The sequence below is a fragment of the Globicephala melas genome, chromosome 3 (assembly GCF_963455315.2).
Source record: "Globicephala melas chromosome 3, mGloMel1.2, whole genome shotgun sequence".
NCBI lineage: Eukaryota > Metazoa > Chordata > Mammalia > Artiodactyla > Delphinidae > Globicephala > Globicephala melas.
The window spans coordinates 115,388,753-115,410,818 of NC_083316.1; the positions used below are offsets into that span (position 1 = coordinate 115,388,753).

The 22,066-nt window shown below is 38.5% G+C and overlaps 1 protein-coding gene across 3 annotated transcripts in view; it reads left to right on the forward strand.

The window, feature by feature from the left end:
• The window catches only part of CTNNA1 (catenin alpha 1), a 345,218-nt gene that overhangs the window by 209,034 nt on the left and 114,118 nt on the right, over positions 1-22,066 (forward strand). For all 3 annotated transcript variants that reach the window (XM_060296266.2, XM_060296265.2, XM_030869482.2), the window contains 2 exons: positions 19,507-19,673; positions 20,444-20,563. In XM_060296266.2, the coding sequence (XP_060152249.1) occupies positions 19,507-19,673; positions 20,444-20,563 (287 nt within the window). The remainder of the gene's footprint in view (positions 1-19,506; positions 19,674-20,443; positions 20,564-22,066) is intronic.

Below are 22,066 nucleotides of genomic sequence, written 5' to 3' on the forward strand. Positions count from 1 at the left end.
CATATGCTTTGCAAATACTTGGGTTCTGGTGTAGCCAGCTTGGAAGTGAGGAAAGGAGAATGAAGTTATTAAATTCTAATGTTTCCTGTCATTTTGAAATTGCTTTTTTTTTTTTTAAAAGTCTATCTTGTTAAACTCACAAAAATAATGACACTGACCAGGATAATAATACTTTTAAGATACAGTGGGTAATATTTCTGCCTTAATATATTTGTACAGTGTAGCTAAGGAAGTTATCTTGGGTATTGAATTTTTGACTTTGGCATGACTTCAACCATGATGTAGAAACGTGGTTGCTACTAGTTAATTTTTTAAGAAAGTGACTCCAAGTTGAAATGCATGTTATGCATTTATTTGAATGTGTAATCAGGAAGTAAGTGCCTCTCTTTGGAGTGTTTTTGAATAGCAGCAGGGCACACTTGAATTAGTAAGGAAGATGAGAACATGAATATGTGTGGTACTCTTTTAATTTTTTAAAAAGATCCATTCTATCTACTAGAAAAAGTAGAAATTTCAAAACTCCTTTTCTTACCCAGAGTGGGTGGGGAAGGGTGTAGATTGAGAGTTTTTCTGGGTGCTCCCTGAACTGATTCAGATGGGCCGACAGTACTTAAATAACATATTAAATGTTTTTTTTTCTGGGTTGATTTTCAAAAACTAAACAGTTTTGTGGATTAAAAATGGCACCCCAGGGAAGTTCTCTTAAAGCATCTGTCAGGAATTCTTTGAATCATTGTCAGTTTTTCTATAGTTATGGAGGTGTCATCTAGGGGTCTGTGGTTTTTGCGAAATATCACCCATTGATGAATGGAAAGGTGAAGGTGGAGAGCATGAAGTGTTTTGTTCATATTCATCTGTATGTCACAGGGTGAGTGAGTTACACCAGATATATTCCACCATTTGGTTCCTTCCCATAAGGACTATGTTATAAAATCTGTTATTCTTTGCAACTATATTGCCAGTTTGTCTTCATCGACAAGTGTGGAAGATGTCTTATTTTGTTACTAGATCATGGAAAATGAATTAAAAAATTTTGGGTGTTGGAGGGAAGGGATTGGGACAGGTTGGGAAATGCATGTTAATCCTTGATTATCTTGAAGTTGGCAAATAACTTTATGAAGACTTGGTCCTGTCAATTTATTATTTTGTAAAAAGAAAGTTGGTGGAATGATAACAAAGAAGTAAGAACAGGTATATCACTTTTTGGTGAGATCTTTTAATCAGATATGTTTAAGAGAAATTGATATAAAGTAGGTTTATCAGTGGAGCTAAAGCAATAAAAAGGTAACTTTCAAGAATTAGGAATCCTGTATTCAGATTCAGGGCTGGATTTCTTTTTGGCTTTCTACTGTGTAAAAAGATGCCCAGCTGTTAAGTACAGGGTGGTTTATAAAAGACTTACCTGTGATGTTGGTTGCTTGCTCTTTTTTTTTTTTTTCCTTCTTCTTCGTCTGGCTACTCTGGGTAGAACTGAAAACATTCCTTTAACAAAAGTTAATTTTCTGCAGTGAACATGTTTTTGATAGTAAGAGCAAAAGAGAAGTAAAAATCAGCTATAATTTTGTTACCCAGAGATGAAATCAATGGTTAACATTTTGGTCTTGACCCCTCCAGTTTGTTTTTTATGAATATACTCACATGGGTAGCACTATGTTTTGCTCATTTATTTTTTTCACTTAATGGGTCCTGAACATCTTTCACTATCATTAAGTACTTTCCTACAACATAATTTTTAATGGCTGAATAATATCCTCTATAGAGTAATATGATTTAAGAAGGTTATTTTGAACCAGAAAACTAAAGACCTCTCTTTAATATATTTATGACCAGAGTTTTATTCACTTTTCAAAAACTTAAAAGGAGTGTGGTAAATAGGACAGTTTTTATTTTAAAGACTGAAGCCTGCCATTGTTAACAAGGATAGTATGAGATATCTGAGAGAATGAAAAATTTTAGACAGTTAAAATCATTTTGAGATAAAGAGATCAAAGTGACTTGACCAAGGTTATCCAGGAAATTAGTGGGAGAGGGGGAATCAGAATTACACATATGGACATGAAATTGATCATGAAATGAATAAATAATTGGAACATGTTTAAGATGATGAATCTTTTAACTCTTCTCCTGGAAGCTTCTGTCATTTTAACACAGGGCTGTGTTTGCTGGTCCTCAAAAGCATATTCAGGTGGATGTCTTAAAATATCTTTTCTTTTGGATCTGGCAGTTGATAACAAACAATATGGTCTTATAAAATGTTCTATTTAAGAAGTGTTTAGTTAGGGTCTGTATAATAGTTGAGCTTCTCCTGCAGCAACTAAACAAAAAAATAATGACAATAAGATTGGGTGTGCAGATGGGCCCCTTATTTTACCAGTTGGCTTTCCCATATTTTGGATAAGTTTCTCAAGATAGCTGATTTTACAAAGCTTTTATTTCATAATGTATGCTAATTTTCCTTTTTCCTTTTTGCAGTGACACTAGTAGCCATGGGATTTTTTTATACCTTTGAAAAAAGAAAATTTGCATATAGACTTTCTTGGAGTGCTTTAAGTTACTCGTTTCTAGGAAAACCTCAGTTTTATGTATCACAGACGTGGATTAAGGATATTTTACATTTTAAAATTATTTGAAGACTTTTTTCTTTAAAAAGATATTCATTATAGAAAGTTAAAAAAGAAAACCCACACAAAGAGCAGAAAATAATCACCCATCGGGCTATACAACCTTATGCTATACCACCTCTGTTAATATTTTCGTGTATGTTGGTGTAGTCTCCCCCATGACATAAATACTTTGTGATTTCCATTCTCATTGTGCAGTACAGATTATTGTATATCTGCTATTTAAGGTGGAAATTTAAAAAAAAGGTTTTTTTTCTCATTAATAAAGACACCTGGACCTGATAGATTATATAAGTTACAGAAGATAAACCATGTTCCTCTGCTGGGCTGGCCGAGTTCTTGTCTTTTTCTGGACCTAAAGATAGAAAAAGTTCTGGCCAAGGAGCATATTAGAAATATCCTTAGTATTGTTTTTAGGGAAAATATAACTTTGCTCTATATTTTGAGTCTCCTTGGAGAACTTTTGAAGGCTTATAGAGATGTTTCCATAGCTGAATTTCTGAGGACTTGGTGCCCTCTGCTATGGCATTGTGATTAGGAGCCATTTTTAGAGTATGGCATGGGCTTTTGGGGATGGGAAGTTGTAAATAGGATATATGAGGGAGATGACCAGTTTTTAAAAACTTGAAGGAACCTCAGATTGGCATAATTTCTCTCTTTCTCTCTCTTTTAATTTTAAAAACCAGCTGGAAAAACTAAAGCCCAGCAAGGGGGGAACTAAGTCAAGCTTTGTTTGTAGCTATTATCACAAAAGGACCGGTTTTTACCACTTTCTGCACTATGGAGATGGGAGTGAAGGAGGTGCCTCCTTTACTACTTCATCACTACAAATTAAAAGCCAATTTTTCCTTCATCCTTTGAGAAACTTGCTAGTATGACCTTATTTCTGAAAATATAAGAAATGATTGGTGTGTGAGCAATGACAATGTTCTGAATAGGTTTAAGAATTGGAGAAAGTAGATGAGAAAGTGGAAGGGGCACAGAAGTATTTGTGAGCTTCGTATTTATTACCTCATTTAATTTTCAAAACAGCCCAGTGGGGTGGGGGATGGTATTCTCATTTTGCAGAAGAGAAAACAGACTTAGAGCTGAAGCAACCCGAAGTCACACAGCCATCAAATAGCAAAGCTGGGATTCAGACCAGTTCCAATACCTTGTTTGATCTACTCCAGACATTGTTCTGGGAGAAGAGTATATATTCATTAATATTACCTAGCAACATCCTTTGTTTTAAAGGAGTGGCATAATAGAATATCTCATGTTTCCTAGGCTCAAGTTAAAAAAGAAAAAACAATCCTCTCTCTTTTTTTACTTTGTGTGTGTATGTGTGTCTCTCATACACACACACCCACACACACTTTTCAAACCTGTCCTTTACCCGTAACTTTATAAAAAGTTGGATTGCTTTGAAGGGAATTTACTCAAGGTATTTGATGCTTCAAAAGGGCCTTTATCTTGTCCTCTTCTAATGTAGAACGGTGTTTTTTGGTTTATTTTACTTACAGTTGCGATTTGTCCTTGTTTTGAACTCCAGAAGAGCTTAACTTTTATCCCCAGCTTAGTTAGGGGAAAATGCCAGGGGATGGACATGTTGACAGATCTGATTTCATGGCTGATGGAACAGTAGTAGTGGGTTCCAGAAGACACAGTTATATTCTCAGCCTTTACTGCTGATCATGTGACCTTGGACAGACTGCCTGTCTGCCTCAGTTTTCCTAGTTTGCCTTTTTTTGTGTACAGAAAGAGTACTTTTGATAACTCTTACAAGTATGCACTGTAAACTAACTGATAGTTACATTTATCGTTTTTAAAGGTTGATTGATTACGTTATTAAACATCTCAAGTCAGTCTTAAAATATCATGTTCCTTTTATAGAGATGACCATTTAGCAGAAATTTGAGGTCCACCCCCCTTTTTTTTTTAAAGTTAATGGATTGGGGCTTCCCTGGTGGTGCAGTGGTTAAGAATCCGACTGCCAGTGCAGGAGACACGGGTTTGAGCCCTGGTCCGGAAAGATCCCACATGCCGCGGAGCAGCTAAGCACATGCGCCACAACTACTGAGCCTGCACTCTAGAGCCCGCAAGCCACAACTGCTGAGCCCGTGTGCCACAACTACTGAAGCCCGCTCGCCTAGAGCCTGTGCTCCCAACAAGAGAAGCCACCACAATGAGAAGCCTGCACACCACAACGAAGAGTAGCCCCTGCTCGCTGCAGCCGGAGAAAAGCCCGTGTGCAGCAACGAAGACCCAATGCAGCCAAAAATAAAATAAATAAACTAAAATAAATAAATTTATTTTTAAAAAAGCTAATGGCTTATTTACTATTCATAGTTGAGTGGAAAAAATTGTATGTTAAAATTGTATGTTTTACTCCATCACACAGTATGTTTTCTGATGTATTTTTCATTACTAATACCATATGTTAGCCATGAAGTTAAGGGTTTGCCATTATGGTTGTGAGCTAGAAGAGATGAGGGTGGATGTAAATATATGTAATTTACTGTGCTTCTTCCTTTCAGTTCCACTTATCGTTTGACCTGATACTAATTTAGAATGATACCATGCTAGCTGTAGAGGCATGAAACTGTTTAAGAGGAACTTGGGAGGGAGTGAGAATTTGGTAGGCGGGGGTTATGGTATAAAGAGAGATTAGAGTTGGGGATAAATTGGGGGATTATTACAGTGAGGTTAAGTAATTAAATTTAAACTTGTAAGACTTTATGCTTGTGCATTTGAATGTAAGCTAATTATCGAAGAGGTTTGATTCATTTAGATGGGCTATAGCTTTAAGAATGTACGGTAAGTTCATCCTGTTTGGCTTACTCTGGGCCTTTAGTTCTTCCCACAGTTCTTTCGTTTACCTCAGGTTAATTCACTTTTCCATTTCCTGTAGCAGCTGCTTCAGAGTTTCTTCCACCCTCCTCAAACCTTCATTTCCATTACCATCCTGTTCAGTTTTTAGGAGAGCTTCATTTACTGCCTCTGAGAACATAGATTCTCTAGCTATGCTAAACTTCATACTGCCTGGAAGCATCTTGCTACCTCTGCTTTCACTTCTCATCTGAGGGTACAAGAACTCCATGGCTCTCACTTCCTCCTGTGGTCCTGATTATGTGTGTTCCTGTCTGTGATCTAGAATTTTCATTCTTTAGTTATGTGTCTTTGGTGTCTTTTTGCCTCCTTTACCCCCTCAATCTGTCTGTAACTAATTCCCATAGTGATAAAAGATAGTATGGGAATGTAGGCACTATTCTAACCTCTCTCCTGAACATTGGGTTTCATATCCACAGTAAACCTGGGAGGTACATAGAGGCAGTCCTTACTTTGCACTGTTCCAGTATGCACAAATTTGTTACTACAGTTTCATAATACCAGTTCCCCAATAACATGGTTCAAATTTTAGTATATTAACTGAGTGATTGTATACAGTACAGACTTTACTGCTAGCTCTGAAGTGTACAAATCACTACATAAATAACAGGTCTGCATCACGATCACTGACCAATCATGTCTCTTCTTTCAAGGTCTGTTAGTGATTGATTGGTCACTGCAACTATTCAGTTCATGCAAAGTGTGTAGTTGTGTTGCCTCCTTGTCTCTCAGTGATAAACCCACGTGAGCCATTTTATAAGAAGAGATCATTGAAAGAGGGAATTTGCTAACAAAGATGAAAGTACAGCAAAGAAAGAAAAAGTGATAAATCCAAGTTACAGAAGAAATAGCTGCCTGGAAATGTTGACACTGCTGCTGTTTAAGAGACTTTAGATATGCAGTCAGAGGAACTTAGTGAAGGCAAACTTACTGACATGAATGAGAAAAGTAGTTGTGATGGAAAGAATAATGATGTCCAAGAGAAAGTGATGTCATCAAAACCTTCACATTAAAGGAACTCTTGGAGATAGTTCATAACATTGAAAGTGCAAAGGAAATGTTGGAAACTGATCCAGACTTAGAAAAAAATAGGATAATTGTGAAGGGATAAAAAAGGTACTCTGTATCATGTTGAAAAAGGTAAGCATTGTTCAGAAACTACTTTTGAGTAGTTTTCTTACAAGGAAATAAAACATTTTCATTCTCAGTGTTACTATCATAATGTTTTAAGTTACGTATTAAATAAATATTAGTTGTACTATTTTTGTTTAATTTCCCTGTATATTTATAATCAATAGTAAGGAGCTTTTAACCTGTTGACAAAAAATTTTAAAGGTCACAAGACAATTGTAATTTTTCCCATTGATGATTAAGATCACATTGCATTGTTTCAGTTTGTGTGATCATTTTTACAGACCAGCACTACTGTGCAAAGTAAGGATTACCTGTATTATTTGTTGTACAGCTGTGGAAACTGACCTGTGTAGTGGTGAAGCTACAGTTTCGGTCTGATTTTAAGTTCATGATCATACTCTCTTCCATTATACTGCTAATCCTACAAAAAATAAAAACAAAAAACAAAAGAATTTTCTTTAGTAGGCCTTGTCTTTTCTTCTTAGTAGCAGACCAAATTCTTGAAAGAGCAGTTTTATTTCTAACTTGTTCTGTTATCCTTGAAATCTGGCTTTTGCACCTACCACAGAATCATTCTTCATTACCTCCATGCCAGCCACACTGGCTCTCTTGGTCTTCCAAGATCATTTTAGTGTGCATCTGCCCTAGGGTCTTTGACTTGGTGTTCCCTCTGCTTGGAATGTTGCCTTGAGTTAGCCACATTGCTCCTGTGCTGCCTTTTTCAAGACTTTCCTCAAGTGGTACCTTTTCAGTGAGGCCTGCCTTGATCCCCATATTTTAAATTGTATCTTATATCCCCACTCTCCCTGTCCTTCTTTCTGTCACTCTCCCTCCATAATTGATTTATTTATTACGTTTATTATCTTTTCCTCTCATTAAAATATAAGCTCCCTGGAGCCAGGAATTTTTGTCTGGTTAATTTCTATCCCAAGTGTTTAGAATAGCGCCTGGCTCATTGCAGGCACTCAGTAACACTTGCTGAAAGAAGGTATGGATGCCCTTGAGGGTCATTGGTGAACAGATTTGAATACTCAGGAAACGCAATGAAGATCTTTTCTCTGTCTTCTCATCTTGTTTTACCTAATACTAATAATTTCTACCAACCCTATATTGTCTCCTAATGCAAGGTAATAAAGTAGGCCTCTTATTAGTTGACCCTCACAGCAAGTTATTCTCTAAGCATTACAGAAGAGGAAACAGGCTATGGAGTCCAGTCACATAGTAAGTGGAAAAGTCAAAACTCAAGCTTACCTCCAACTCCAAGGTGTGTGCATTTTCAGGTCACTGCATTTGATACTCTTATTTATCTTTTTATTTTCTGAGTCATAATAATTCACATACCGTAATATTTACCATTTTAAGGCATACAATTCAGTGGTTTCTAGTATATTTACAAGGTTGTACAGCCATCACCGCTATGTAATTCCAGAACATTTTCATTACCCTAGAAAGAATCCTCATACCTATTAGCAGTTAGTAGTCCTCACTCTTCCCTTCTGCCCCAGCCCCTAGCAACTGTTTATCTAGTTTCTATCTTTGGATTTACCTATTGTGAACATTTCATATAAGTGGAGTAATACAATATATGGCTTTTTGTGGCTGGCTGCTTTCACTTAGCATAATGCTTTGAGGGTTCATCCATGTTGTAGCATGTACTTTATTCCTTTTTATGGCTAAATATTTCATTATATGGATATACCACATTTTATTTATCCATTCATTAATTGATGTTTGGATTGTTTCCATATTTCAACTATTATGAATAGAGCTTCATGTATATGTTTTTGTGTAGACACTTGTTTTCAGTTCTCTTGGGTATATACCTAGGAGTCGAATTGATGGGTCATATGGTAACTCTACATTTAATCTTTTGAGGAACTGCTAGACTGTTTTCCAAAGTGGCTGTACCATTTTATATTCCCACCAATTGGCTATGAGAGTTCCAGATTCCCCATATCCTCACCAACATTTGTTGTTATTTGTCTTTTTTATTATAACTATCCTAGTATAAGGATAGTTTTATTTTAACATATCTTAGGTCTCAAGAAATATTTAGTGATTTTCTTTTTATTGCCTTCATTCTTTTTTATTCTTATTAGTCATCCATTTTATACACATCAGTGTATACATGTCAATCCCAATCTCCCAAATCATCACACCACCACCCACACCCCCCGCCACTTTCCCCTCCTGGTGTCCATACATTTGTTCTCTACATCTGTGTCTCAATTTCTGCCCTGCAAACTGGTTCATCTGTACCATTTTTCTAGGTTCCACATACATGCGTTAATATATGATTTTTGTTTTTCTCTTTCTGACTTACTTCACTCTGTATGACAGTCTCTAGATCCATCCATGTCTCTACAAATGACCCAATTTCGTTCCTTTTTATGGCTGAGTAATATTCCGTTGTATATGTACCACATCTTCTTTATCCATTCATCTGTCGATGGGCATTTAGGGTGCTCCCATGACCTGGCTATTGTAAGTAGTGCTGCAGTGAACATTGGGGTGGATGTGTCTTTTTGAATTATGGTTTTCTCTGGGTATATGCCCAGTAGTGGGATTGCTGGGTCATATGGTAATTCTATTTTTACTTTTTAAAGGAACCTCCATACTGTTCTCCATAGTGGCTGTATCAATTTACATTCCCACCAACAGTGCAAGAGGGTTCCCTTTTCTCCGCACCCTCTCCAGCATTTGTTGTTTGTAGATTTTCTGATAATGCCCATTCTAACAGGTGTGAGGTGATACCTCATTGTAGTTTTGATTTTCATTCTCTAATAATTAGTGATGTTGAGCAGCTTTTCATGTGGTTCTTGGCCATCTGTATGTCTTCTTTAGAGAAATGTCTATTTAGGGTCTTCTGCCCATTTTTGGATTGGGTTGTTTTTTTAATATTGAGCTGCATGAGCTGTTTATATATTTTGGAGATTAATCCTTTGTCGATTCGTTTGCAAATATTTTCTCCAGTTCTGAGGGGTGTCTTTTCGTCTAGTTTATGGTTTCCTTTGCTGTGCAGAAGCTTTTAAGTTTCATTAGGTCCCATTTGTTTATTTTGATTTCCATTACTCTAGGAGGTGGATCAAAAAAGATCTTGCTGTGATTTATGTCAAAGAGTGTTCTTCCTGTGTTTTCCTCTGAGAGTTTTATAGTGTCCGGTCTTACTTTAGGTCTTGAATTCATTTTGAGTTTATTTTTGTGTATGGTGTTAGGGAGTGTTCTAATTTCATAATTTTACATGTAGCTGTCCAGTTTTCCCAGCACCACTTATTGAAGAGCCTGTCTTTTCTCCATTGTATATCCTTGTCTCCTTTGTCATGGATTAGTTGGCCATAGGTGTGTGGGTTTATCTCTGGGCTTTCTATCTTGTTCCATTGATCTATATTTCTGTTTTTGTGCCAGTACCACATTGTCTTGATTACTGTAGTTTTGTAGTATAATCTGAAGTCAGGGAGTCTGATTCCTCCAGCTCCGCTTTTTTCCCTCAAGACTGCTTTGGGTGTTCGGGGTCTTTTGTGTCTCCATACAAATTTTAAGATTTTTTGTTCTAGTTCCCGTAAAAAATGCCATTGGTAATTTGATAGGGATTGCACTGAATCTGTAGATTGCTTTGGGTAGTATAGTCATTTTCACAATATTGATTCTTCCAATCCAAGAACATGGTATATCTCTCCATCTGTTGGTATCATCTTTAATTTCTTTCGTCAGTGTCTTATAGTTTTCTGCATACAGGTCTTTTGTTTCCCTAGGTAGGTTTATTCCTAGGTATTCTTTCTGTTGCAGTGGTAGATGGAAGTGTTTCCTTAATTTCTCTTTCAGATTTTTCATCATTAGTATATAGGAATGCAAGAGATTTCTGTGCATTAATTTTGTACCCTGCAGCTTTATCAAATTCATTGATTAGCTCTAGTAGTTTTCTGATGGCATCTTTAGGATTCTCTATGTATAGTATCATGTCATCTGCAAACAGTGACAGTTTTACTTCTTCTTTTCCAATTTGTATTCTTTTTATTTGTTTTTCTTCTCTGATTGCCATGGCTAGGACTTCCAAAACTATGTTGAATAATAGAGGTGAGAGTGGACATCCTTGTCTTGTTTCTGATCTTAGAGGAAATGCTTTCAGTTTTTCACCATTGAGAATGTTTGCTCTGGGTTTGTCGTATATGGCCTTTATTATGTTGAAGTACGTTCCCTCTTATGCCCACTTTGTGGAGAGTTTTTATCATAAATGGGTGTTGAATTTTCTCAGAAGTGTTTTCTGCAGCTCTTGAGAAGACCATATGGTTTTTTTTTTTTTTTTTTTTTTTTTTTGCAGTACGCGGGCCTCTCACTGTTGTGGCCTCTCCCATTGCGGAGCGCAGGCTCAGCGGCCATGGCTCACGGGCCCAGCCGCTCCGCGGCATGTGGGATCTTCCCGGACCTGGGCACGAACCCATGTCCCCTGCATCGGCAGGCGGACTCTCAACCACTGCGCCACCAGGGAAGCCCAATCATATGGTTTTTATTCTTCAGTTTGTTAATATGGTGTATCACATTAATTGATTTGCATATATTGAAGAATCCTTGCATCTCTGGGATAAATCCCACTTGATCATGGTGTATGATCCTTTTAATATATTGTTGGATTCTGTTTGCTAGTATTTGTTGAGGATTTTTGCATCTATATTCATCAGTGATATTGGTCTGTAATTATCTTTTTTTGTAGTATCTTTGTCTGGTTTTGGTATCAGGGTGATGGTGGCCTCATAGAATGAGTTTGGAAGTGTTCCTTCCTCTACAATTTTTTCTGAGGAGTTTGAGAAGGATGGGTGTTAGCTCTTCTCTAAATGTTTGATAGCATTTACCTGTGAAGCCATCTGGTCCTGGACTTTTGTTTGTTGGAGGATTTTTAATCACAGTTTCAATTTCAGTGCTTGTGATTGGTCTGTTCATATTTTCTGTTTCTTCCTGGTTCAGTCTTGGAAGGTTATACCTTTCTAAGAATTTGTCCATTTCTTCCAGGTTGTCCATTTTATTGGCATAGAGTTGCTTGTGGTAGTCTCTTAGGATACTTTGTATTTCTGCGGTGTCTGTTGTAACTTCTCCTTTTTCATTTCTTATTTTCGTGATTTGAGTCCTCTCCCTATTTTTCTTGATGAGTCTGGCTAATGGTTTATCAATTTTGTTTATCTTCTCAAAGAACCAGCTTTTGGTTTTATTGATCTTTGCTGTTGTTTTCTTTGCTTCTATTTCATTTATTTCTGCTCTGATCTTTATGATTTCTTTCCTTCTGCTAACTTTGGGTTTTGTTTGTTCTTTTTCTAGTTCCTTTAGGTGTAAGGTTAGATTGTTTATTTGAGATATTTCTTGTTTGTTGAGGTAGGCTTGTATAGTTATAAACTTCCCTCTTAGAACTGCTTTTGCTGCATCCCATAGGTTTTGGATCATCGTGTTTTCATTATCATTTGTCTGTCAGTATTTCTTGATTTCCTCTTTGATTTCTTCAGTGATCTCTTGGCTGTTTAGTAACATATTGTTTAGCCTCCATGTGTTTGTGTTTTTTACGTTTTTTTCCCTGTAATTGATTTCTAATATGATAGCGTTGTGGTCAGAAAAGATGCTTCATGTGATTTCAGTTTTCTTAAATTTACCGAGGCTTGATTTGTGACCCAAGATGTGATCTATCCTGGAGAATGTTCTGTGTGCACTTGAGAAGAAAGTGTAATCTGCTGTTTTTGGATGGAATGTCCTATAAATATCAATTAAATTTGTCTGGTCTATTGTGTCATTTAAAGCTTGTGTTTCCTTATTAATTTTCTGTTTGATCTGTCCATTGGTGTAAGTGAGGTGTTAAGGTCCCCCACTATTATTGTGTTACTGTCAATTTCCTCTTTTATAGCTTTTAGCAGTTGCCTTATGTATTGAGGTGCACCTGTATTGGGTGCATATATGTTTATAATTGTTATATGTTCTTCTTGGATTGATCCCTTGATCATTATGTAGTGTCCTTCCTTGTCTCTTGTACCATTCTTTATTTTAAAGTCTATTTTATCTGATATGAGTATTGCTACTCCAGCTTTCTTTTGATTTCCATTTGCATGGAATATCTTTTTCCATCCCCTCACTTTCAGTCTGTATGTGTCCCTAGGTCTGAAGTGGGTCTTTTGTAGAGAGCATATATATAGGTCTTGTTTTTGTATCTATTCAGCAAGCCTTTGTCTTTTGGTGGAGCATTGAATCCATTCACGTTTAAGGTAATTATCGATATGTATGTTCCTATGACCATTTTCTTAATTGTTTTGGGTTTGTTTTTGTAGGTCCTTTTCTTCTCTTGTGTTTCCCACTTAGAGAAGTTCCTTTAGCATTTGTTGTAGAGCTGGTTTGGTGTTGCTGAATTCTCTTAACTTTCGCTTGTCTGTAAAAGCTTTTGATTTCTCCATGGAATGTGAATGAGATCATTGCCGGGTAGAGTAATCTTGGTTGTAGGTTCTTCCCTTTCATCACTTTAAGTATATCATGCCACTCCCTCTGGCTTGTAGAGTTTCTGCTGAGAAATCAGCTGTTAACCTTATGGGAGTTTCCTTGTATGTTATATTTCCCTTGCTGCTTTCAATAATCTTTCTTTGTCTTTAATTTTTGTCCATTTGATTACTATGTGTCTCGGTGTGTTTCTCCTTGGGTTTATCCTGTATGGGACTCCCTGCGGTTCCTGGACTTGGGTGGCTATTTCCTTTCCCGTGTTAGGAAAGTTTTCGACTATAATCTCTTCAAATATTTTCTCAGGTCCTTTTTCTCTCTCTTCTCCTCCTGGGACCCCTATAATGCGAATGTTGTTGTGTTTAATGTTGTCCCAGAGGTTTCTTAGTCTGTCTTCATTTCTTTTCATTATTTCTTCTTTCTTCTGTTCCGCAGCAGTGAATTCCACCATTCTGTCTTCTAGGTCACTTATCCGTACTTCTGCCTCAGTTGTTCTGCTATTGATTCCTTCTGGTGTAGTTTTCATTTCAATTATTGTATTGTTCATCTCTGTTTGTTTGTTCTTTAATTCTTCTAGGTCTTTGTTAAACATTTCTTGCATCTTCTTGATCTTTGCCTCCATTCTTTTTCCAGGGTCCTGGATCATCATCACTGTCATTATTCTGAATTCTTTTTCTGGAAGGTTGCCTATCTCCACTTCATTTAGTTGTTTTTTTGGGGTTTTATCTTGTTCCTTCATCTGGTATGTAGCCCTCTGCCTTTTCATCTTGTCTGTCTTTCTGTGAATGTGGTTTTTGTTCCACAGGCTGCAGGATTGTAGTTCCTGCTTCTGCTTTCTGCCTTCTGGTGGATGAGGCTATCTAAGAGGCGTGCAAGTTTCCTGATGGGAGGGACTGGTGGTGGGTAGAGCTGGGTGTTGCTCTGGTGGGCAGAGCTCAGTAAAACTTTAATGCACTTGACTGCTGATGGGTGGGGCTGGGTTCCCTCCCTGTTGGTTGTTTGGCCTGAGGCAACCCAACACTGGAGCCTACCTGGGCTCTTTGGTGTGGCTAATGGCAGACTCTGGGAGGGCTCACACCAAGGAGTACTCCCCAGAACTTCTGCTGCCAGTGTCCTTGTCCTCACGGTGAGATGGAGTCACCGCCCCCACCTCTGCAGGAGACCGTCCCACACTAGCAGGTAGGTCTGGTTCAGACTCCCCTGGGGTCACTGCTCCTTCCCCTGGGTCCTTATATGCACACTACTTTGTGTGTGCCCTCCAAGAGTGGAGCCTCTGTTTTCCGCAGTCCTGTCGAAGTCCTGCAGTCAAATCCTGCTAGCCTTCAAAGTCTGATTCTCTAGGAATTTCTCCTCCCGTGGCTGGACCCCCTGGTTTGGAAGCCTGACATGGGGCTCAGAACCTTCACTCCAGTGGGTGGACTTCTGTGGTATAAGTGTTCTCCAGTGTGTGAGTCACCCACCCAGCAGTTATGGGATTTGATTTCATTGTGATTGCGCCCCTCCTACCGACTCATTGTGGCTTCTCCTTTGTCTTTGAATGTGGGGTATCTTGTTTGGTGAGTTCCAGTGTCTTCCTTTCAATGATTGTTCAGTTAGTTGTGATTCTGGTGTTCTCACAAGAGGGAGTGAGAGCACGTTCTTCTGTTCCTCCATCTTGAACCAATCTCCTTGCCTTCATTCTTGAATGATTATATTTAGTGATTTTGATATGCATTGTCCTTACAGCAAATGAGGTTGGGCATCTTTTCATGTGCTTATTAGCCATTTATGTATCTTCTTTGGAGAGGTGTGGTATAATTCCTTTGCCTATTTTAAATTGGATTATTTGTCTTTTTATTGTTGATTTTAAGACTTCTTTATATAATGTGGATAGTGGATCCTTATCAGATATATGGTTTTCAAAAATTTTCTCCCATTCTGTGGGTCTTTTCATTTTCTTGATAGTGTCCTTAGAAGCACAAAAATTTAAAATTTTGATGATGTCCAGTTTTTATCTTTTTTCTTTATATATGACACTTTAGTTGTCTTAGCTAAGAAACCATTGCCTAATCAGAGTTCTTGAAAACTTTATCAATGTTTTCTTCTGTTTTATAATTGTAGCTCTTACATTTGGTTTTGATCTATTTTGAAAGTATATGGCATGAGGTAGGGGTCCAACTTCATTGTTTTTCGTGTGGATATTCAGTTGTCCCAGTACTATTTGTTAAAAACACTGTTTTCCCCCTATTGAATGGTCTTGGCAGCCTTGTTGAAAATTAATTTACTGTATTTCTGGATTCTCAATTCTATTCCAGTGATTTATATGTATATATTTGATTTTGTTGACCACTTTCCTTTGCAAATGCTTATCTTCTTGTTTTAGACAGTTTGTCATCTTGGGTCTCTTTGTTTCTCTTGTCACAGAGTCTTCTTTCCCTTACTCCTAAAGCCACAGTCTCAAGGGCTGCAGCTTTTTTTTAAAAAATCTTCCCCAGTTCATGTGCATACATGTAGTATGCCCTGGCTCTCCTCTCCGTCTCAGAACAGCTGTACCTTGAATCCTTTAAGTAGTCTTCCACCATGCTTTCTTTTCCCTTACTTTTTTTTTTTTTTTTTTTTTTAGCCGTGCCACCCAGCTTGTGGGATCTTAGTTCCCCAACCAGGGATTGAACCCGGGCCCTTGACAGTGAAAGTGTGGAGTCCTTAACCACTGGACTGCCAGGGAATTCCCTCCCTCCCTCTTAATAATCAAAGGTTATCATATCATTTGACCCCTGCATTTATAATTTACTACTGTTCTTTCCTGGGCTCTTACTGTGGCTTTCTGACCCATACTACTGGCCAGGTTTATTATATATGCTTTTGTTAGGTTGACCTTGACTTCCCTTTTTGGCTCAGGGATTCTTGTTTGTACTCTGTTTGTCCATGGCCTTTCTACCCATCATCATATCCACCCCCCGATCATCTGATGCTTCTATACACATCCTTTACTTCCAAGTTAGACTAGAGAACTCAAACATGCCTTTTTATTGTATACCCAGCTTGTTAAGTGGTTCTAAGAACATAGGCATTAAGCATTACAAATCCTGTCTCTCTCATTTACTATTAGGTGAACTAGTAACTAACTTAATCAAGTTAAGTTAGTTACTGTTAAGTTAGTTAACTTGCCTAAGCTTTAGTTATCTCTTTTGTAAAGAAGGGCTAATACCACCTACTTTCTAGGTGGTTCATAGGATTAAATAAAATAAGTGTAGTGCCATGGAGTGGGCATTCAATAAATGTTAGATATTACTATGTTGTTGTTCCCTTTGCTTGAGGTGCCAGCTCCCTTAACTCTACTGTCCCAAGTTCTTCCTATCCTTTGGGGGTAGAGTCCATTTCAGAGGACCATGTCTTCAATAAAACTGTTGTTGGCATTTCACTTATACCCCAAACTGGTCGTTTAGTGCTTCCTTTTTTGACCCTATGCTACTCTGTGCCTTTCTTAAAGCTCGTATGTTAAAAATGCCACATAATTTCTGTATGATCACTTTCTTCTTCTCTGGTTTATAAACCATTTGAAAGCAGAGGTAAGTCTTGCTCAGCTTCTTATCCGTGGCACTGGATTTATTTGTGTAATATGCTCTCAATAAATAGGTGGAATTCTTTTTATTGTATAAGGCCAATATTTCTTATTTAATATCCCTTGCTTAAAATTAATATTAGGCAAATATCTTTTTCTGCAAGGCTTTAGGGACAACTTCTTACATGAGTAACTAACTTTTCCTGATATATTCCCATAGCACCTTGTCCACAGTGCTATTGTAATTTTTGACTGCATTGTAATATTACCTAATTTGTAGGCCCTTTGAGTACAGGCGCCTTGTCTTAATCAGCTTTTAATTGTTTGCTTGTCTGTCTTACCCCCTCCATAGAGCTCCATGAGGACATGGACTGTTTCTTGAGCACTATATCGCTGCCCTTTAATGTATAGTGGGTGCTCAAATATTTGTTGAATAGATAAATGAATGGCTGAGCTCTGTCTTTTTAAGTACCATAAAATAACATTTTTGTTAAGTATCCACGTAATTGTCATATGTCTGTATCTTAGATCCAGGAAAACTTTTAACTATGAACTTCTTCATTGTGAGTTATTTCTGACCTGACAAATACGCAGAGCTTGTCTTTGCTCTTAATACTATATTGTGCTTCTTAGCCTAATTAATACATGAATCTGAGGGTGAATTTAACTTTTTCCCCCTAATCTCACATTCTGCAACTAAATTTGATAGCTAGGAGAAATTTGGTAGGTCTCTTCAGAAGTAGCTAGGCTTCTACGACTTCCCTGGTGGCACAGTGGTTAAGAATCCGCCTGCCAATGCAGGGGACACAGGTTCGATCCCTGATCCGGGAAGATCCCACATGCCATGGAGCAGCTAAGCCTGTGCACCACAACTACTGAGCCTGCACTCTAGAGCCCGCGAGCCACAACTACTGAAGCCTGTGTGCCTAGAGCCAGTGCTCCACAACAAGAGAAGCCAGCGCAGTGAGAAGCCCGCACACCGCAACGAAGAGTAGCCTCCCATTTGCCACAACTAAAGAAAGCCTGCACACAGCAACGAAGATCCAATGTAGCCCAAAATAAATAAATTAAAAAAAAAAGAAGTAGCTAGGCTTCTTGATAGTGCACTTTTTTTACATTGTGGAAGAGATGAGAGAGTGAATAGCCTTTAGGCTTTAATCTGAAGTGGACATGTTCAGCCAAGGGAGGGAGTAATTTTCCAGGAATCCAAAGATAGTCACCATAGAGGCACTGTCGGTATAACTTGTGGAACAGACACAACCCTGGCCCTACAGTTGCTTTCAGCTATAAGAAAAGAGAAACGATAGGCACCTTAAATGATTGTTATTAGAAACAGATAACAAAAAAGTATAAGTTATTTTACAAGTTTCTAGGAAATGTTATAAGTAACTTCTTAGCATTGTTGAAGCCGGGATTGTATAAGTTGGATATTCCTAATAACTATAGTAAAATGTATGTTTTTAGCCTAATTTTTAAAATTATGGATATAATACCTGTTATAGAAAATGTTTTCACAAGTACAGAATAATGTAAAGAGTCAGATTGTAACCTAATATAACTATTATTTGTCTTTTTAAAAAAAATTATTTTATTTTTTTTGGCTGCATCGGGTCTTAGTTGCCGCACGCGGGATCTTCGTTGAGGCATGCGGATCTTTCTTTGCGGCCCATGGGCTTCTCTCAAGTTGTGGTGTGTGGGTTTTCTCTCTCTGGTTGTGGCATGCGGGCTCCAGGGCACTTGGACTCTGTGGTTTGTGGCACTTGGGCTCTCTTGTTGAGGTGCTTGAGTTCAATAGTTGTGGCACACGGGCTCAGTTGCCCCACGGCATGTGGGATCTCAGTTCCCCGACCAGGGATCAAACCTGCGTCCCCTGCATTGGAAGGCGGATTCTTTACCCTGGACCACCAGGGAAGTCCCTATTTGTCTTTTTTTTTTTTTTTTTTTTTTTTTGCCGTACGCGGGCCTCCCGCTGTCGCGGCCTCTCCCTGTGCGGAGCACAGGTTCCGGACGCGCAGGCCCAGCGGCCATGGCTCATGGGCCCAGCCGCTTCGCGGCACAGGGGATCCTCCCGGACCGGGACGCGAACCCGCATCCCCGCGTCCCCCGCATCGGCAGACGGACTCTCAACCACTGCACCACCAGGGAAGCCCCCTGTTTGTCTTTTGACTCCAGTCTTTTCTGTATTTTTTAAACACAGATTACATACATTTATCATTTCATCTTTTATTTTTTCTGCTTAAGGTTTCATCATAAGCTTTAACATTTTTTCCCATATATGTGTTAATATTTGCATAATAGTCAATTGTAGGCTTTACCATAATTTACTTAACTAGATGCTTGGTTGAGCATTTGAGCTGTTGAAAGTGTTTTGCTATGAGGAAAATGAATGAGTCAGTGACTGAACATACCAGTGAGTTTCTGTTTGAGCTGTATGCATTAGGTAGTTGTGATGGTTAATGAAGTATGATGGTCCTACATAATGGTTGCTGTGTTTCTGTATCATTTTGTGGATGTGAGGGTAGATTGCATTAGATCCATTTTTTTCTCCCATTCAAATCTTGAATTTTTTTTTTTTTTCCATTAGGATACATATAATGGTCCTTCTTGGAAAGGAGTATTATTAGATCAATGGAAAGAAGTATTTTTAAGGCTCTTGATACATTAGTGCTAAATCACTTTCTAGATATTGTGCTTTTACCAGGGATGTATGAAGGTGCTTTTTCTTAGGGACAGCTAGAAAACAAAACAACAAAAATAAAAATCCTTAAACTAAATTCTGCACATGAAATATACAAAGTTTGAATTATTTTTATTTTTTTAAAATGTAGACCAGTTATTTGGTTCATTCTGCTGAGTTTGTTTTTCTATTCTGTAAAACAGGTGATTTGATGAAGAGTGCTGCCGGAGAGTTTGCAGATGATCCCTGCTCTTCCGTGAAGCGTGGCAACATGGTTCGGGCAGCTCGAGCTTTGCTCTCTGCTGTTACCCGGCTGCTTATTTTGGCTGACATGGCAGATGTCTACAAATTACTTGTTCAGCTGAAAGTTGTAAGTATAGGCCTGTGTCTGTAATTTGTTCTATCACAGCGAGGCTGCTGCTGGCCATACTTAGTTCAACATTTCTTAGGGTTTGGTTTGGTTTGGTTTTTTTTTTTTTTTTTTTTTTTTTTGCGGTACGCAGGCCTCTCACTGTTGTGGCCTCTCCTGTTGCGGAGCACAGGCTCCGGACGCGCAGGCTCAGTGGCCATGGCTCACGGGCCCAGCCGCTCCACGGCATGTGGGATCTTCCCGGACCGGGGCACGAACCCGTGTCCCCTGCATCGGCAGGCAGACTCTCAACCACTGCGCCACCAGGGAAGCCCTGGTTTGGTTTTGAACTTGGTTTACCTAAATGGACCAGGAATGTTTTTAATTTCCACTCACTCCTCTGTTCCAAGTGAACATCATACTGGCTCTGCTGTGAACCTGTGTTGTCTTTGTTCTAATAAAGAATTTGCAGAAAAGGTTTTGTTTCGACTCCTTCCCTTTTTGTGGTAGTGATTAAACATTTCCTTGTACCAGTAGAGTTCCAGAGTTGAGAAATCAAGATATGTTAAATTGTATCCTTTTAGATGGAAGTCACAATAATGCTGTCCTTCCCCACCTCCCATAAAACTCCCATGTAGTAGCTGCTCAAATGTTTGAGGGCCATGTAAATTGAAGAGGAAGTTTGGATTGCTACGTGAGTAGCTGTCGAAAGGAATAAAAAATTCTAGATCTTCTTTATGTACAGACTTGTATTGTTGAGAATTTTTCTTTTGGGGGTGTGTGTTTTATAGGTAGAAGATGGTATCTTGAAACTGAGGAATGCTGGCAATGAACAGGACTTGGGAATACAATATAAGGCCCTGAAACCTGAAGTGGATAAGCTGAACATTATGGCAGCCAAAAGACAACAGGTACAACCATGATTTGGGGATACATTTAAGTTGTTTATATTATTACCTAGTGGGAAAAATCGATTTTACCTAAGTTTTCAAAAGGTACCAATATCTCCCTCTGCTAATATAGTTCCATTAAAATATTTAGTTTATGATGTGTCCTTTCAGTATTGTTAATAAAGTTAGTATTGAGTTGTATTCATGTTTTGCTCCTATTTTGATTCCTGTGAAAATTTTACTTTAGGTAGCTTAGCAGTTTGTGATAGTGTCTGGAGAAGTGATAGGCTTTTGTTCTCTGTGTTCAAGGATGAACTTGAGTTGGTGGTGGAGTTTAATTCAAACTTTTAAAAACCTTAAACTAGTCAAAACATTGGAATTACTTCTATACCAGAAAGTACCTCCCCCTCCATATTTTATAACTTTTAAAGTGTTTCTTACCATTCAAGTAGTTTTCATAGTGTTAGGAATTTGTGTTGTGTGGTATGTGGATCAGTGTTCTTATTTTTCCAGCCTTTGCTAGCCCTTTGGCATTTTGCTGTTGGGGTGCTTGAAGTCTTCCCTGTGCCCTTCCTGGATGCTGTGTGTTAGATGTGTGTTCCTTAGGGGGGATGCATGTGTCACCATCCAGCTCTTATAATTTCCATAGTCCTGGTCAAGCTTGTGCTATTCTTATTTTTAAAGAGCGCTGAGTAGATGAATTCTTTTTCTTTTTAATTAATTAATTAATTTTTGGCTGCGTTGGGTCTTCATTGCTGCGTGCGGGCTTTCTCTAGTTGCGGCGAGCAGGGGCTACTCTTCATTGTGGTGCTCGGGCTTCTTTTGTTGCGGAGCACGGGCTCTAGGCGCATGGGCTTCAGTAGTTGTGCCACGCAGGCTCAGTAGTTGTGGCTCACGGGCTTAGTTGCTCTGCAGCATGTGGGATCTTCCTGGACCAGGGCTCGAACCCGTGTCCCCTGCATTGGCAGGCGGATTCTTAACCACTGCGCCACCAGGGAAGTCCCGAATTCTTATTATTGTTAGCCAATACCTGTATTGGTTAAAATATTTTATGCTGCAGTTTACAGAAAACCCAGCTCCAAAACTGCTTGAACATTGAGGGGTTTATATTCTCACTAATTAGAAGCCCCAAGTTAGGTTAAGTGACTTCAGGGTTGTTAAATTTAAAGGCTTTGCAGTATCATCAAGCATTCAGTTTCTTGACATTTTCCAGCATTTACCATCTTCAGTGTGCCTGGCACTGGATGGCTGTAGAAGCTCTAGGTATGACATTTGCACGCATCAATATGTCCAGTGAGAAAAAAAGACTGTTTCTTCCATATGTCTCTCGTTATAAGCAAATGATCTAGAAGCCTCTAACAGATTCGCCCTAAATATGGATTGTATAACATACCCATTCCTTACTAATCATTGGTAAGAGGAAAGCAGTTAACTCTGTCTGACTCAGAGTAATGAAGATCTGCCTTCTTGTCTGTGACAGTGGTAGCCTTCCTGAGAATAGAACTCTGACAGGCATGAGGAACA